The sequence below is a fragment of the Rhinolophus sinicus genome, chromosome 18 (genome assembly GCF_057876585.1).
Source record: "Rhinolophus sinicus isolate RSI-liver-muscle chromosome 18, RSI-T2T, whole genome shotgun sequence".
NCBI classification, from domain to species: domain Eukaryota; kingdom Metazoa; phylum Chordata; class Mammalia; order Chiroptera; family Rhinolophidae; genus Rhinolophus; species Rhinolophus sinicus.
Genome location: NC_142518.1, coordinates 77,862,503 through 77,882,461, shown reverse-complemented (window position 1 = coordinate 77,882,461; position 19,959 = coordinate 77,862,503). Strand labels below are relative to the sequence as shown.

General features: G+C 39.7%; 1 protein-coding gene across 1 annotated transcript in view; it reads left to right on the top strand.

Annotated features, from left to right (window-relative positions):
* Positions 1-16,067, top strand: part of LOC109439784 (LHFPL tetraspan subfamily member 1 protein-like) — a 72,046-nt gene extending 55,979 nt beyond the window's left edge. The window contains exons 3-4 of the mRNA XM_074323312.1: positions 15,667-15,765; positions 16,006-16,067. Coding sequence (XP_074179413.1) covers positions 15,667-15,765; positions 16,006-16,067 — 161 coding nt within the window. The remainder of the gene's footprint in view (positions 1-15,666; positions 15,766-16,005) is intronic.
* Positions 16,068-19,959: the final 3,892 nt, after the last annotated feature.

Here is a 19,959-nt window from a genome sequence, read left to right as displayed (position 1 = left end):
GCAAGAGAAAAGTAGTTAGTTACCTATAAGGGAGCTCTCATAAGACACTCAGCTGATTTCTCAATAGAAACTTTGCATGCCAGAAGGAACTGGCCCAAAATATTCAAAATGATGAAAAACAAGGACCTACAACCAAGATTGCTCTACCCAGCAAAGCTGTCATTTAGAATTGAAGAACAGATAAAGAGCTTCCCAGACAAGAAATAGCTAAAGGAGTTCATCACACTAAACCAGTATTACGAGGAATCTTTGAGGAACTTCTTTAAGACAAAGGAAAAAAGATTAAAAATAGGACTGTTGCCGCCATTGTCTCACTGAGCCAATATCTCCACGGTTTTACACAGGCAGAAGTTATGGGGACTGCTCTTCCTGGTAGTAGAATGCTGGGCTGGGGAGTCTGGTGTGTCACTTGGACCCCTCATTCCTCTGAGGCGGCTTCTGCAGCTGAGATATCCCTCCCAATTTTTAATGGTCACATGCAGGTGTGCAATCAGCTTGTTCTGTGTCTCTGGCCCTCTTACCAGTCTTGAGGTGACTTCCTTTTTATAATTAAAATTTATTGGGGTCACAGTGGCTTCTTGTGTATGTCCTTAGTTGTAGGGCTTTCGTTCAACTAGATTTCAGGAGATTCTCAATGATGGTTGTTGTGTAGTTTAGTTGTAATTTTGATGTGGTCATGAGAGGACATAAGCACAATGTTTCCCTACTCCATCATCTTGACTAGAAATTCCTCTCTGATTTATTTTTGAAACTATAATATGAAATATTTCTGATGTATGTACCACTCAGCTTAAGAAACAGAGTATTACCAATACAGTTGAAGTCTCCTTCAAACCATGATCATATTCCCTTGTCCCCACAGTAAAGGTAACTACTGTGTTGGATTTGTTGTTCATAATTCCCCAGCACATCCTAATACACACTAAAATTTGAGAACTTTTGCTCAATTTTGTTATAGTGTTGCTTTTTTATGGAGATCCATTTTCTTCCATCTCTGCCTGTACATAAATATCTCTTTTATCTCTCAAAGACCAGGTCAAATGCAGCTTCACTATGAAGCCTCCCCTGATCTACTTTAGAAATCTCTAGCAAAATGAACTGTCTTACAACTCTTACAGAAAAGATGGGGTCGAATGAATGGGAGAATTGAGTGAGGAGTTCCCTAGGGAGGGAAGTCTGAGATATAGCTGGAGGGCAGATATAAATTTTCTACTGAGTTTGAGTTGAACTTGCTGCAAGAGCAATACATTGAGCAAGTTAAGAACAAATTAAGTGATACTAGGCTTCTGGTCAGGGTAGTAAATTCAATAATAACCATATTTGGACAGATATTTGGGGATAGAGTGGGGCATGTTAAAAAATGGCTGTGAACTCAAAAGTTGTACTTCTGACTGGGAAGGGGGGCATGAAGAGGGTTGGTAACACCCAGTGAGGAGACTTTCCATGCCCAGAGACAAAAATTAGGCATTTGCCTAATTGAGAATGTGCAGTTGGGAGGGGTTTCTTCAAGATGTTGTGATATGGGCAAGTAATAATTCTGGCTTCAGGGGAAGGTTGAAGGCAGCCGCCATGTAACCACAGGAAGGGTTTCAAGTTCTGTCTGAGTATGTGCTCCTGAAGGTTTGTTTCTATTGGTACTGAGGTTACCACAAGAGCTGCAGTTGAGTAAAGTGGCTAACTCCAGGCCTCTGCTTACTCAGAGCAGTGAATTCAAACCAAAGCAACGATACACACACACACACACACACATATATATACATATATATGTTTATATATTATATATATATATATATATATATATATATATATATATATATAAAATATATAAAATACATAAAATACATACATATATGTATATATATATATATATATATATATATATATATATATATATATGGGGGGTTGGGGGTGGGTGCATTTGGTACATTTTGTGATGGGGATTCCTGTGGAAGGAGCAGCTGAGGAACAGAAGCAAGATGGCAGCCCACTGGTCACCTGCCCATGTGCAGTCATTAGTGGGCTTTCTTTCCCTTTCTAGAGGTAGGTGAGATAGGAAAGCACCCTGCTGAGCATATGCAATTGGGAGAGGCCTCTCTAAAGGGTATACGTGGTTGGAGGGGTAGTAAAACTGGGAGTGAATGATGCCACATAGAGAAGTGGGAGCCAGGGATAAAGCTCATATGTGGCAGGGCCTAGATTTAAACTAGTTTTCTCTGCCCAAAGAGCTCGTGTTTTTAATAGTTTTAGTGGTGCTTTTCTTAAGTGTTCATACCAGGACCAGATGCATCAACATCACTAGGGTGCTTCTGAAATGCACATTCCTGGGCTGCAGTTACTGAATCAAATACGTGGGGGTGAGGCCCCCAAATATACATTTTCTTTTTTTTTTCCACTTTTATTTTATTAAATTTATTGGGTGACAATTGTTAGTAAAATTACATAGATTTCAGGTGTACAATTCTGTATTACATCATCTATAAATCCCATTGTGTGTTCATCACTCAGAGTTAGTTCTCCTTCCATCACCATATATTCGACATTTTCCAATTAAATTTATTGGGGTGACATTGGTTAGTAAAATCATATGTTTCGAGTGATGTCATAGGAATGGCAGCAGCGAGGTGCTCTTCTTGAGTTCTCCTCCAGAACTTACCACAAATTGAACACCTATAACCCATCAAAGGACTCTGCTCATCACACAGAACAGCTAAGAGACTCCTACAAGCATTGAATGTGGGCAAATTGGGTGAGCAAGGGAAGAGGGAAGGGAGCGGAGTGGAGACCGGCCTGCATCAGCGGCTGTGGAGACGCAGGGGGTCCCAGGATAGAACAGAGACCGCAGCAGCCCGGAGTTGGGCTCTTTCCCTACATCCCTGCCAAAGAGCAGCATATCCAGCACCTGAGGCAGTAACCTCAGCTGAGACCTCCAGCTGGGCCCTAGGTCTGACAAAGGACTTAAACACCATACCCGGGCCCCTCCCCCTACTCACCCAATCCTACCGCTACCCTTCCAGATAGTCAAGCTGGCCCCTGAACTGAGAAGTAGTGTCAGATTACAGAGGACCCATACTGCTCAGGATCTGGGAAGACCCAGCTTGCAGCTCTGAGCCAGGGAAGAGGCTGGGAAGAGTGTGACACTGCTGGGCTGGGAGAGAGAAGACTCCTGCATCCCAAGCCGCCACCATTTCTGGCCTGCAAGAAGAGTGTGACACTGCTGGGCTGGGAGAGAGAAGACACCTCCATCCTCAGCCCCCACCTTTTCTGGCATGCCTAGGGCAGGGCAATTACAACTGGGGAGACACGCAGGGGTCAGCAGCAGGCGGAAGACTCAGCTCTGGGCTTTCAGCAGCTCAGAAAACTCCCGCCCTCCACACACACACACACAAACACACACACACACACACACACACACACACACACACGGAAGAAGTGCCCTAAGACTCAGGAGACCTGGGCACAGGGCTGGATCTATTACTCTCAGTGCACATATGTGCAGGCAAGAGTAGAAACTGCACTGACTTTGTCAAAACTACCATCCAGACCCCATAGCCCCACTCATCTAGAACTGCAGTCCCAGGGTCACTCTGGGCACTAGGTGACCGGCTCTCCCTGCACAAGATGCAGAGGACTCTTTGGTACAGCAGAGGACAACCTGGAGATTACTTGGTGGGCTTAAGCCAAGACTGGTGCTACATTTTTTTATTTGTTTTGTTTTTGTCTTTTTGATAATTTTGCCTAGGTTGAATGTGGGTTATCGGTTGTTTTTACATGTGAGTGTATTTGGTGTTTTTCTTTGCTGTTGTTGCTGTGCTTGGTGATTTGCTTTATTCTGAAATTGCCCTATACCAGGGCCCAGCTCAAGAGGCACAAGATTCAACACACCCAGAGGCCAATCCAGACCAAACCAGAGTGTTACTGGGTTTGGCCTACAACTGACACACCCAGAGGGAATTCTCTACTGGCACAAGAACCCATAGAGGCCAAGCCTCATTTGAGCGGTCAACCCTCACGCAGCAGAACATCCACTGTGGGCAGAGCCAAGTCTCACAACTAGTCAGCCTAGGAGTCAATCCCACCTACTGACAAGCTAAAAACAATTAAAGATCAACTGTAACAGGACAATATACACAACACAAGAGTCACCTTTGGAGGCAAATATAAAGGTCACATACTACATAAATAACGCAGCAAAAACCAAGAACCCTAGGGGATCTACCTAATACATTGAAGCAAACACATAGAGTCAGCCAGAATGGGGAAACAAAGAAACATGTCCCAGATAAAAGAACAGAAGAAACCTCCAGAATTGGAACCAAATGAAATAGAGGTAACCAACCTACCAGAGACAGAGTTCAGAACGCTGATGATAAGACTGGTTAAGGAGTTAGTGACTACATAAAGAAGGATAGAGAAATCATAATGAACAACCAGTTAGAACTAGAGAACACAATAACTGAAATAAAGAACACACTTGAAGGAGTTACCATCAGGTAAGATGAAACAGAGGATCGAATCAGCGACTTAGAAGACAAGTTAGCAGAGATAACCCAAACAGAACAATAAAAAGAAAAAAGAATAAAAAAGAATGAAGATGGTTTAAGAGACCTCTAGGATAACATCAAGCGCAACAACATGCGCATCATAGGAATACCAGAAGGTGAAGAGAGGGAGCAAGGGATCTAGAACATACTTGAAGTAATAATGCCCGAAAACTTCCCTAACCTGGTGAAGGAGACTGACATACAAGCCCAGGAAGTGCAGAGAGTTCCAACCAGGATAAACCCAAACATATCCACACCAAGACACATTATAGTTAAAATGGCAAACGTTAAAGACAAAGAGAGAATCCTAAAAGCAGCAAGAGAAAGACAGCGGGTTACATACAAGGGAATTCTTATAAGACTATCAAATGACTTTTCTGCAGAAACATCGCAGTCCAGGAAGGAGTGGCAGGAGGTACTCAAAGTGATAGAAAAAAAGAGGTCTACAACCTAGATTGCTTTATCCAGCAAGGCTATCATTTAAAATTGAAGGAGAGATAAAGAGCTTCCCAGAAAAGAATAAGCTAAAGGAATTTATTACCACCAAGCCAGCATTGCAGGAAATATTCAAAGGGCTTCTGTAAACAGAAGAAAGATGAAAACAGTCTAGCTTAAAAAAAAAAAAAAGGCAATGACTATGTACCTATCAATAATCACTTTAAATGTAAACGGATTAAATGCTCCAATGAAAGGACATAGGGTGGTTGAGTGGATAAGAAAACAAGACCCTTGTATATGCTGTATACAAGAGACACACCTCAGATCAAAAGACACTCAAAGGCTGAAAGTGAAGGGTTAGAGTACGATGTTTCATGCACATGGAAATGAGGAAAAAGCTGGACTTGCAATACATATATCTGACAGAATAGACTTCAAAATGAAGAATATATTAAAAGACAAAGATGGGCACTATATAATAATAAAGGGATCGATCCAACGAGAGGACATAACCCCAGTAAACATCTATGCACCCGACATAGGAACACCTAAATATATAAAACAGATATGACTGAAATAAAGACAGAGATCAACAGTAACACTACATAGTAGGGGACTTCAACACACCTCTGACAACAAGGGACAGGTGTTCCAGACAGAAAATCAATAAGGAAACAATGGCCTTAAATGACACATTGGACCAGTTGGATTTAATTGATATTTTCAGAGGATTTCACCCCAAAGCTGCGGAATACACGTTTTTCTCAAGCACACGTGGAACATTTCACAAGATAGGCTACATGTTAGTCCACAAAATAAGTCTTGATGAATTTAAGAAAATAGAAATCATATCAATTGTCTTCTCTGACCATAATGCTATAAAATTAGAAATCAACTACAGGAATAAAACTGGAAGACACACCAATTCATGGAGGCTGAATAACAAGTTACTAAATAATAAACGGGTCAACCATGAAATCAAGGAAGAAATCAAAAGGTGTCTCGAGACAAACGAAAATGAAAACACAAAACCCAAAATCTATTGGATGCAGTGAAAGCAGTCCTAAGAGGGAAATTCACAGCAATGCAGGCTACCTAAAGAAACAAGAAAAATCACTAATCAACAGTTTATCTTCACACTAAACGGATCTGGAAAAAGAACAGCAAAATAAGCCCAAAGGGAGCACAAGGAAGGAGATAATAAAGATCAGAGCTGAAATAAATGAAATGGAAACCAGAAAAACAATGCAAAAGATCAATGAATCCAAGAGTTGGTTTTTAGAGAAGATAAACAAAATCGTCAAGCCTTTAGCCAGAATCATCAAAAAAGAAAAAAGGGAAAAAAAAGACATAGAGGACCCAAATTAATAAAATCAGAAACGAAAGAGGGGCAGTGACTACAGACACCAAAGAAACACAAAAAAGTTTAAGAAATTACTATGAGCAACTATATGCCATCAAATTAGGCAATCTGGAAGAAACGGACAATTTTCTAGAAGCATGCAACCTTCCAAGGCTAACTCAAGAAGAAACAGAAAACCTGAATACACTGATTACCACCAGGGAAATTGAATCAGTAATCAACAATCTCATAACAAAGAAAAGCACTGAACCAGATGACTTTACAGGTGAATTTTGCAAAACATTCAAAAAAGAATTATCACCAATTCTCCCCAAGGTCTTCCAAAAAATCCAGGAGGGAAGGCTCCCAAACACTTTCTATGAGGCCACTATCACCCTGATCCCCAAATCAGACAAAGACACTACAGAAAAAGAAAACTACAGGCCGATGTCTCTAATGAACATAGATCGAAAAATCCTCAACAAAATATTAGCGAACAGAATTCAGCAACACATTAAAAGGATCATTGTCATGCAGGGAGTCATGCGGGATCTCTGCTCCCGCTCCCCACATAAGAATGCAGGACACGGTGAGGCCAAAAAGGAACACCCACGGAGCCATAGGTAAGGGAGTCATACTACTATAGTCTCACTGGAGGCTGGATTCATACGACGTGCGACCTGCTGTCCGCTTTGCTGCCAACCGAGCGACTCCCCATTTGCTAGCTGCAATCCGCCTCTCTACAATCAGCAATCCACACTCCGGCGCTTGCTAGCTGAGCCACCATCTTCTTGCTAGCCCCCACTTTTCTGCTAGCATAGCCACGGAACTTATATTAATGCCCAATGGCTCACTGGTTACAGCTGACAGTCAACTAGCCACAGCTGATGGCCATCCAATCACAGTTGATGGCCATATACTACCTGAGCCAGCACCTTTCCAAGTGAGGGCGAGAGCCTGGAAACTGCACTCCTGGCTCTGTCCCCACAATCATACACCATGATCAAGTGGGATTTATTCCTGGTATGCAAGGGTGGTTCAACATCCGCAAATCAATTAATGTGATACACCACATTAACAAAATGAAAAATAAAAATCATATGATCATATTAATAGATGCAGGAAAAGCATTTCAGAGAATCCAACAGCCATTTATGATAAAAACTCCTAAGAAAGTGGGAAGAGAGGGACCATATGTCATGCGGGAGACCCTGCTCGCTGCGCCATTTGTCGTGGGGGAGACCCTGCTCGCTGCGCCATTTGTCATGCAGGGAGGCCTGCGGGGTCTCTGCTCCCGCTCCCCATACAAGAACGCAGGATATGGTGAGGCCAAAAAGGAACACCCACGGAGCCATAGGTAGGGGAGTCATACCACTATATTCTCTCTGGCGGCACTATACTCTCACTGGAGGCTGGATCCACACTGTCCGCAAACCGCCATCCATGCTTGCCAGCCCAGCCACCATCTTCTTGCTAGCCCCCATTCTTTCTCTCTCTTCTGCTAGCGTAGCCACAGCAGTTATATTAGTGGCCAATGGCTCACTGGTTATAGCTGACAGCCAACTAGCCACAGCTGATGGCCATCCCGTCACAGTTGATGGCCATTTACTACCTGAGCCAGCACCTGTCTATGTGAGGCCCAGAGCCTGGAAACTACTTTCTGGGGCTCTGCCCTCACACCATATCTCAACATACTAAAGGCCATATATGATTAACCCACAGCTAACATCATACTCAATGGCGGAAAGCTAAAACCATTCCCCTTAAGATCAGGAACAAGGCAAGTTTGCCCACTTTCTCCACTTCTATTAAACATAGTGCTGGAAGTTCTAGCCACAGCTATCAGACAAGAAAAATAAATATAAGGCATCCAAATTGGTAAGAAAAGTAAAATTGTCTTCATATGCAGATGACATCGTACTATATATAGAGAGAACCCTAAAGACTCCACCAGAAAACTGTTAGAACTAATAAATGAATTTAGTAAAGTAGTAGGATACAAAATTAACATTCAGAAATCAGTTGCATTTGTATACACCAATAATGAAATATCAGAATGAGAAATTAAGAAAACAATCCCACCTATAATTGCTTTCAAGACTACTGATATGTGGTATATAAAACAAAAACAACAAAAGAACAAGACAAACAAATGAGAAACAGAAACTCATAGACACAGACAATAGTTTAGTGGTTGCCAGAGGGTAAGGGGGGCGGGGGGGTGGGGGGTGGGAGATGAGGGTAAGGGGGATCGAATATATGGTGATGGAAGGAGAACTGACTCTGGGTGATGAACACACAATGGGATTTATAGATGATGTAATACAGAATTGTACACCTGAAATCTATGTAATTTTACTAACAATTGTCACCCCAATACATTTAATAAAATAAAAATTAAAAAAAAAAAAAAAGAAGAAGAAAAAAAAAAGACTAAAAATACCTGGGAACAAATTTAACCAAAGAAGTTAAAGACCTCTACTCAGAAAATTATAAGACACTGAAGAGAGAAATTAAAGAGAATACAAATAGAGGGAAACACATACCATGCTCATGGATAGGAAGAATTAGTATCGTTAAAATGTCCATACTACCTAAGGCAATATACTGATTCAATTCAATTCCTATCAAACTACCAAGGACATTTTTTCACAGAAATAGAACACATAATCCTAAATTTATATGGAACCATAAATGTCCCTGGATAGCTTCGGCAATCTTGAGAAATAAGAACAAAGTGGGAGGTACAACGATACCTAACATCAAATTATACTACAAGGCTGCAGTAATCAAAACAGCATGGTCCTGGCATAAAAACAGACACATAGATCAATGGAACAGAAGAGAGAGCCCAGAAATAAATCCATGCCTATATGGCCATTTAATCTATGACAATGGAAGCAAGAATCTACGGTGGGGCAAAGACAGTCTATTCAATAAATGGTGCTGGGAAACCTGGACAGACACATGCAAAAAAAATGAACCTGGACCACCTCCTTACACCATATACAAGAATAAATTCAAAATGGATTAAAGACTTAAATATAAGATCTGAAACCGTAAAATTCCTAGAAGAAAACATAGGCAGAAACTTTACAGACATTACACGGAGTAAGATTTTTACTGATGTATCCCCTCAGGCAAGGAAAATAAGAGAAAAAATAAACATGTGGGATTACATCAAACTGAAAAGTTGTTTTCACAGCAAAGGAAACGGTCAATAAAACAAAAAGGGATCCTACTGAATGGGAGAAGATATTTGTCAATGATGTATCCAATAAGGCGTTAATATCCCAAATTTATACAAAACTCACTCAACTCAACTCCAAAAACACAAACAACCCAATTAAAAAATAGGCAGAGGATATGAAGAGACATTTTTCTAAAAGGGACATACAGATGGGAAACAGACATATGAAAAAATGCTCAACCTCACTAATCATCAGAGAAATGCAAATAAAAACTACAATGAGATACCACCTCACCCAGTCAAAATGGCTATCATCAATAAATCAACAAACAACAAGTGCTGGCGAGGATGTGGAGAAAAGGGAACCCTTGTGCACTGTTGGTGGGATTGCAGATTGGTGCAGCCACTATGGAAAACAGTATGGAGGTGTCTCAAAAATCTGAAAATGGAACTATCTTATGACCCAGCAATTCCACTCCTAGGTATCTACGCAGAGAAATCCAAAACTCTAATTCAAAAAAATATACGCACCCCTATGTTTATTGCAGCACTATACACAATAGCCAAGACATGGAAACAACTGAAATGCCCATCGGTAGACGATTGAATTAAGAAACGGTGGTACATTTATACAATGGAGCATTGTGCAGCCATAAAGAAAAATGAAATCTTACCATTTGCAACAATATGGATGGACCTAGATAACATTATGTTAAGTGAAATAAGTCAGAGAGAGAAAGACAAATACCATATGATCTCATTTATATGTGGAATCTAAAGAAAAGAATAAATGAATGAACTAATCAGAAACAGTCTCAGAGACATAGATGAAAAACTGAGGGTTGGTAGATGGGAGGGGGGTTGGGGATAAGGGGCAAGGTTACAGGCACAGTCGCTAACCACAAGATTGCCATGGGGATACGAAAGTCAATTTGGGGAATGTAATCAATAATGTTGTAAAGATTTTGTAGGGTAACCGATGGACACTTGTCTCATTAGGGAGACCACCTCAGGGATGATGTAGATGCCTGATCACTGCACTGTACCCCTGAAGCTGAAGCTGAACAATAACAAATGTCAACTACAGTTTTTTATATATATATATATATATATATATCTGTATGTATATGCATATGCATATGCATATGCATATGTATATGTATATGTATATATGTATATATATATAATTGTTAGAAGGAGCAGAGTACAGCATCAGGAATAGAGACAGTGGGAATGTAATGGCTGTGTGGGATGTCAGAGGGGTTGTGGATGGGGGAGGGCGGTTGTCACCGAGTGAGGGATATAAATGATAAATGTCTAACTGTTACATTGTTTTGTGCACCTGACCCTGATAAAAAAAAATGGTAAAAAAAAGAGAAAGAACTTTCAAACTGATAGTGAATATTACACTTAGTGGTAAAGTAATTCTGTGATAACAGTAGCGTGCTTACTAGAAAATGAAACATCTACCAGAGGGTAGGTGGGAGGGGGGTGGTAGATGAGGGTAAATGAGATCAAATATATGGTGGTGGAAGGAGAACTGACTCTGGGTGGTGAACACACAATGTGATATATAGATGATGTATTACAGAATTGTACACCTGAAACTAATTAAACTTTACTAACAATTGTCACCCCAATAAGCTTTAATTAAAAAAATTATATAGGTTTCAAGGATATAGTTCTATAATACATGATCTATATATTGTATTATGTGTTCACCACTCAGAGTCAGTTCTGCTTCCATCACCCTATATTCCAAATCTATATTTTTAATAAGCCCCCACTCTTACAGAAGGTGGCAGGGCCTAGAACTGGCAAATGACTTCTGTGTTACTATTTGAAGAGCATCTTTACAATCCTAAATTGATAAGTACTGCTGGGGACAAATATAATTGAGGATAAATTCTCTCTGATTTAATTTTTAAAACTGTGTCTCCCAGGACATCTTTCTCCAGCTATGATCAAATCTAATGGAATCAGTTGTCAGTTACAAGTCAAACGTCTCCATGAAGTATGTGTACAACCTATTGTGCTCACCCGTCTCAAAGTCAGGAAGGAGGATGGGAGATGGGAGAGGTGGTAGGGAAGGTCGGGCAGAGCGTGGAGCCACATGCACTGGGCCAGAAGACATGCCTGGCAAAGATTCTTGGTCTCTGGCCTGGTGCCTATAAAACATTGCAAGATAACAACTCTAACCAGGCAGCTTTTGAATGGGGCCCTGTTCCGCTTTTGACTTTTCAGCCATTTGTTATGCGGAGAAAGAGCTAAGGAAGACATTAGCATGGAGAATATAGGTGGGAAGTAAGAGAGGAGCCATAGAGAGAGGCTACTGTTTAGTAATAATCAGTCTTTGTTGAGCACTTTCTATGCCAAGCACTTTCAAGAGTATTACTTCTTGAAACAGTCCTGTAAGATAGAGCTATTATTTTCACTTTAAAGATGAGGTAAGTGAGGCACAGAAAGATTAAATAACTTGCTTAAATGCAACAGCTTCTAAGTGGCAGAGCTGGAATTTGAACTTAGTTCTAGACTGACTATAGAACCCATTCTCGCTCTCTCGCTCTCTCGCTCTCTCCCTGCCTCTTTTACCCCCAGCTTTATTGAAATATAATTGACATATAACCCTGTGTAAGTTTAAGGTGTACAACGTGATGATTTGATACACATATATAGAGGATGCCAAAAAATGTATACACATTTTAAGAAAGGGAAAATCTGTATTAAAGTTGTAATACTCAATATATACTGATAATAAAAGATGAATACAAGTCATGTGCATACATTTTTTTTGGCACACTCTATATATTGTGAAATGATTACCACAATAAGGTTAGACAACACATCCATCACCTCATATAATTACCTTTTTGTAGTAAGAACATTTAAGATCTTCTCTCTCAGCAACTTTCAAATATAAAATACAGTGTTATTCTCTTAAGCTATCATGTTGTGCTCTCTCTCTGGATCTAATGCCTATATGTAAGATTCCTAGTGCCTACTAGAGATATTGTTGCCAAAATGTGGTCATTTCTGGGTACCTGTCTCTGGAAAGACAGAACTTCTAAGGGTTGATGATCTCTCTAGTTAATGAGGAAATTTTTTATTTTTTTTTTTTGCCAGTGACTAGCTATGTTACTGTGGATAAGTCACTTTCCCTCTCTGGGTCTCAACATCCACATCTGTAATGGGGAGAGACTGGAGTAGGTAATCTCCAAAGGCCATTCCCTCTCTCAGGTGCTATGGCTATATCAGTTATCTAGGATGATCTGCCACCCCCACCATGGAGATCCCTTCAGAACGCTTCCTACTTGGGTAGTGTGGGTGAAGGAAGCTGTCTGTTAGGTAGGCAGAGCACACTGTGAAACAGATGCACTTATTTACTGAGTACTTATTATGGACAAGGTTCCAAGGATACATAGTTGAGGATAAATATGACCTCTCTCTTCTAGGAATGCACTCTCCAGTGAGGGAAGCAAACAAAAAACAATTATGAAGGATATATATCATAGAATATTTTAATCACAGGAGTAAGCACAGGACACTATGGGAAGACAGAGAAAGAATACGTAACTTTTCCTGAGGGTTGGGGATGGTGAGAAAAGACTTCCTGGAGGAAGTACTCCCTGACTTGAGCTTCTCAGCATGGGAAGATCTGAGGATCAGGGGGTACTGAAGAAGGTAGAAGCTTCCCCCTGCTGTGAAAGGAAAGGCATCTGGCTAGCACTACTTCCTGCTTGAGAAGTCAGAGTTCATACCAGTGCCAGGTATCTGAATATGGAAGTTAGAAAGCTGAACTGCTGTCCTTTTATAAACTTGTGTTCTTTCCTTCCTAGTCTGTGTGAGAAAGCTCACTTTTTATTAACTCTTCCTTCAAAGGGCATACACTAGAAGCAGGAACAGACTTAGGTTTCATCTCCAATTTTGTCCTTGACCCATTGTGCATATTTTGGGATCACACACTCTGGCTCATACCTCCTCGTATTGTAGGATTTTAGTTTATCTGTGGAAAACAAAACAAAACAACAACAAAACAGGAGAGTTGCTGCATTGTCACTGGATAAATTCCAGAGCCTAGGAAATTATTTGAGTGACCAGCTCCATTTCCTTTAAGCCTATGAGACAGATAAAAATGCCTTCTAATTTAAGCATTCCACTGAAGGGAATTTCTAACCTTAATTGGTCTTTTCCTGTTAAGTTCTAAACCCTTTCTCACTGTCAGAATGTTCTCTCTGTTTTCCTGTTTAAACCATTCTTGCTATTTCCTAAGGTTCTTATCTTTTTCTTTGGCCTCATTGAGTACAAAAAGCTGCTTGCCTTGCTGCAGACAAGCATAGAGAATGCTTTGAGATGTCCTTCCAAAAGGAATCATCTGAAGGCAAAGTGGGCTATGAGCTTCTCAGAGTGTATATGGAATTTTCCTCATTGAGGAAAGAGAAGTAAAGGTGAGGCGAGCAGTCCCTGGAGCAGTCTGCCTTTCATTGTGCAGTTGAGCCCCAGAGCTCTGAAACCTATAAATATGCCATTTATCAACACCTGCTCTCTGGAGGTTCTGTGTTATGTGTTATTTTCTCCATCCACATTTGTGGCAGGTGACCACCTCATGACCTTTTACGTAGCACCCAAGTGTAATGTTCTTGTAATTATGCTCTCTTGGTTGCAAGTAAAAGACTCACTTGAGATCTCTCAATGAAAAGGGAGTTTATTATAACAAGGAAAGTGAACTTGAAAGTCATTGGATAAGACTAGATTCTCCAGCTTTTTCATGGACAGTATGAGTTTCTCCTCATGGTGCGTCTGCTTCATGCCATTGTATTCTCTCCCTCTACCAATCGGTTTTCTCAGCTTACCCAGAAGTGAAGTCTATTCATAACTTTAGATTGAACTTGGCTTTGCTTGACACAGACTTGATTCCAGCTCCTGGTATTCTTTCTCAACTTTTGCTCTATCTGCTAACTAACTCAGAATCTCTATGTTTCTTGATTAAAATTTTCAGAAACAAGAATCTGCCCCAGCTCATTTGTTCATGCCAGGTTATGATGTCACCCATGACTGGCCAGCCAATGAATTTCGTTGCTTTGTATCAGATGCAAATGCTTGGTCCAATCCACTGTCACCAAGGCACAATGAGGTGCGGGAGGTCAGACGATATGAAATATAAACCTAGGCAGTAAGAAAGAGCTGTGCATAAGGCAGATGCTCTTAGAAAGTAGTGTTAGCAAGCAGACTCAGATTTGTATCTCTGGTCAGAAGAGTAGGGCTATCACTAAGATCCCACAGGATTTCCCTGTAGTGACTAAATGACGTAAACAAAACGGGGAGGAAGGCAAGGAGTGCAGTGGAAGGTATGAGAAGCTAAAGAAAGGGGGCATGCTTTGGTTTATATACCACATATCAGTGAAATCACATGGTTCTCTGCTTTTTCTGTCTGACTTGTTTCGCTCAGCATTACTCTCCCAAGATCCATCCATGTTGTCACAAATGGTCCTATATCATCAAAATAAAATTAAAAAATAAATAAATAAATACATACATACATACATAAATAAATAAATAAATAAATAAATAAATAAGAAAGAAAGAAAGGGGGCATGCTTAACATGAATTTGGAATGATTTTCAAGAAGGAAGTATTTCTGGAAGAGTGAGTGTGGTGCTCTGCTCACCAGGTGAAGGCTACTCAACATAAATGCTTCTATAGATCTCAGTCTGACAGCTTATTGCAAGTTACAGAAATCATGACCTACCTTCAACTACTAGGGACTTACCTGACTCTTAGAAAGGGCTGAATTTTGGGAAAGAGTAGTAGTCCCTGCGTTTTGATTCTTTGTAAATCAGACCAAGATAGAAGAGGAGTCTGGTTGGAGAGGACAACTTAAATTTGTAAGTCTTTCTTGAAAATATTTCAGCTACAATAAGTACATTGGCCTGTCTCATTCCCCAATACTGCCCTTTACGATTTGTCCCTTCTATTACCTACTGCAACTCACTGCCTGTGACATGACAAAGATATCCTGTTGTGTTGGTAGTGTCATAGACATTCAGGGTAAAACTCTGAGTGGAGGAGGCAGAATTTGAGCTGAGACAATCCAGAGGGAATGATGGGATGACAGAAGACCTATTATGTTCTACCTGTGTGCATGTTTTTCTTTCCAGCTCTGCTGATAAGTTCAGGCTGTGCATTATACCCCTTAGGATGGAAAAGCCCGGAGATAATGCAAACATGTGGGAATGTCTCCAATCAATTTCAGTTAGGTAAGGTGGCCTGGGCAGCATGGCAGTGGTGGTTCATTGGGAATATGATTTTCGAAGTACTTTACCTTTTGAATGGGCTTCTGCTTATAATGGTGCTTGCCTGAGTCTCTCTCATTGTGTTGGTTGGTGAGAAGTGGTGGCTTGGCCACCCTCATCTGGCCTTGATAACTCACAAGGAGTGGGCATAAATTCCACTTCTTTTACTATGTCTCTCCACACCGTTTATGCACTTTTACCTAGAGTCCTGTGACCAGTTTGGGGCAACACTATCTACAGAGGAATTTCAAGTGTTTGGAGACTGATGATCTGTCATCCTTTGAATAAATCTTAGTTCTTATTAGTATTTCCTTCCAGACACTGTTTCCCAAATATAAATCACCAGTATCTCTTCTCACTCTCCACTGAGGATATAACAAGTGGCAATTTGTTCTATATCAAACATTAGGAACCTAGGTTAAATATTTGGAATTGTTACTGACATGTTACGGGCATTGTTACGTTGTTACTGGCATGTCAATGGCGAGAGCTGCTAAATATTATAAGGGGTGATAGAAGTAGCTCTGGACTCTTCCATGATTGCCAACTCTCACTGAAAATGGCAGTTCACTATTGTGAATTGGGAATAGATTAGACTCTAATTGGAAGACTTCAAAATATTTTCCCAACCTACCATGATGGAAGAGAATAAGTGGAGGAATGTCTAGGTTTCCTTGAGTATTCTCTCTCTCTCTCTCTCTCTCTCTCTCTCTCTCTCTCTCTCTCTCTCTCTCTCTCTCTCTCTCAGATGTAATTATTTATTTTTTAATTTTTATTTTTTTATATTAGTTTCAGGTGTACAAAACAACATAATGATTAGACATTTACACCCCTCACAAAGTCCTTGAGTATTCTCAACTGTAGGAGAAAATTTTAGAACAATGAGGCCACCAATTTCCTGTAGCTTATGCTCCATTACTTCCCTTTCTCTCTGTTACCTCGCTTGACCAATTTTTGGAGGAAGGAGTTGTTCACTGTACAAACATAACATGAGGGAAGAGCTATATGGAAGACGTGACAAGTGTGGAGAAAAGGGAAGCAAGTTACTGGTCCTGCTGACTGGTATAAAGAAAGATGAAGATTTAGCACATTTCTCCTCCTTGGTTGTTAGACAAATAATTCTAATTTAAAAAATGGCTTTATTGATATATAATGAACACACCATAAAATTTCCCTATTAAAGTATATAATTAATGGTTTTCAGTATATTCGCAAGGCTGTGCAATCATCACCAATATTCAATTCTAGAATATTTTCATAACCCCTAAAAGAAACTGCTTACCCATTAGCAGTCACTCTCCATTTCCCCCTGTACCCAGCCCCTAGCAAACATTGTCAATATAGATTTGCCTATTCTAGACATTTCATGTAAATGAAATCATATAATATATGGCTTTTTGTGTTTGGCTTCTTAGCATAATGTTTTCAAAGTTCATCCACATTGTAACATGTAGCAGTATTTCTGCTTTTCCTGGTTGAATAATATTTCATTGTATGCTTATAATACATTTTATTTATCCACTCATCAGTTGATAGATACTTGGGTTTTTCCGCGTTGGGGCTATTATGAATAATGCTGCTATGAATGTTTCTGTACACATTTTTGTATGGACATATATTTTCATTTTTCTTGTGTATATATCTAGGAGAATTTCTGGGTCAAATTGTGGCCCTATGATTAAGTGTTTGAGGAACTGCCAGGCAATTTTCCAGAGTGACTGCATCATTTTACATACCCATCAGCAACAAATGTTCCAATTCCCCAATATCAACACCAATACTTATTTCCCCTTTTTAAAATTATAGCCATCCTAGTGAGTGTGAAGTGGCACTTCCCTTAATTTGCATTTCCTTATTACTGATGACATTGAACATCCTTTCATTTACTTATTGGCCATTTCTATATCTTATTTTTCTATGCCCCTCTCTTTCTTCATCTTTTGTTTATATATATATATATATATATATATATATATATATATATATATATATATATATATATAGTTTTATTTTTCAATTACACTTGACATACACTATTATATTAATTTCAGGTGTAGAATATAGCAAATAGACATTATATAACTTATAAAGTGATCACCCAGATAAATCTAGTACCCACCTGACAGCATACATGGTTATTACAATATTATTCATTATATTCCCTATGCTATACTTTACATCCCCATGACTATTTTCTAACTACCAATTTGTACTTTATAATACCTTCCCCCTTTTCACCCATCCTCCCAACCCCCTTCCCATCTGGCAACTGTCAAAATGTTCTCTATATATCTATGAGTTTGTTTCTGCTTTGCAGTACCCTCTAGATCCACTCATGTTGTTGCAGATGGCAAGATTTCATTCTTTTTTATGGCTAATATCTCATTGTGTGTATATACCTCTTCTTTATCCATTCATACGTTGATGGACACCCAGGTTGCCTCCATATCTAAGCTATTGTAAATAATGCTGCAGCGAACATATGGATGCATATGTCCCTTCAAAGTAATATTTTGGGTTTCTGCAGAAAAATGCCCAGAAGAGGGATTACTGGATCCTTGTCTGTTATTGCCTTTGTTTTAATGTATTTTGTCTGGTATAAGTATTGCTATGCCAGGTTCTTGTTTGTTTTTCGCACTTTCATGAAATATCTTTTTCCATCCCTTTACTTTCTGTCTGGATGTGTCTTTTTTTTTTTTAATTTTATTTTATTAAATTTATTGGGGTGACAATTGTTAGTAAAATTACACAGATTTCAGGTGTACAATTCTGTATTACATCATCTATAAATCCCATTGTGTGTTCATCACCCAGAGTCAGTTCTCCTTCCATCACCATATATTCGATCCCCCTTACCCTCATCCCCCGCCCCCGTTACCCTCTGGCAACCACTTTTGATCTGAAGTTAGTCTCTTATAGGCAGTATATGTAAGAGTTTCGTTCTCTCATCCATTCAGCCACCCTATATCTTTTGATTGGAGCATTTATGACATTTAAATTGAAGCTAATTATTATTATTATTATTTTACAGTTTAGATGATAATATCTTTTTAAATTAAATTTATTGGGGTGACAATGGTTAGTAAAATTACATAGGTTTCAAGTGCACAATTCTATGATACATCACTTACGAGGTCTAACTATTAAATTTGCAAACTCGTTGCATCAATGTTGCTAACCTCTTTTTGATATCAGAGGGATTATTCATTATGTATTTGTGCCAAACTGGACAAACAGTTAACCAAGTTTACTATTTGGAAGTGCTGCAAAGGCGGCATGGAAAAGTTAGATGACTTAAACTTTTCACCAACAATTCATGGCTCTTGCATCATGACAATGCACCAGCTCACAAGACGCTGTCTGGGAAGGAGATTTTAGCCAGCAAACAAATAAGTGTATTGGGACACCCTTCCTATTCACCTGATCTGGCCCCCAATGACTTCTTTCTTTAACCGAAGATAAAGGAAATATTGAAATGAAGACATTTTCATGACATTCAGGACATCAAGGGCAATACAACAACAGCTCTGATGGCCAATCCAGAAACAGAGTTCTAAAATTGCTTTGAAGTGTGGACTAGATGCTGGCATTGATGCATACCTTCCAGAGAGTACTTTGAAGGTGACCATTGTGATATTCAGCAATGAGGTTTGTAGCACTCTCTCTAGGATGAGTTTGCGAACTTAATTATCCGACCTCCTATATATCACATTGTGTGCAGACCACCCAGAGTCAGTTCTCTTTCCATCACAATATATTTGACCCCCTTTACCCTTTTTTACCATCCCCCCTCACCCCTTACCCTCTGGTAACCAATAAACTGTTGTCTGCGTCTATGAGTTTTTGTTTCTTTGTTTGTCGTCTCCCTTTGTTTTTTTCAGTCTTATATCCCACATATGAGTGAAGCCATACGACACTTGTCTTTTTCTGTCTGACTTATTTTGCTTAGCATAATAATCTCAAGATCCATCCATGTTGTCACAAATGGCAGTATTTCATCTTATGGCAGAGTAGTATCCCATTATGTATATATACCACATCTTTATCCAATTATCTATCAAAGGACACTTTGGATGTTTCCACGTCTTGGCCACCGTAGATAATGTTGTGATGAACATTGGGGTACAAATACCTTTAGGGATAAATGTTTTCAGATTT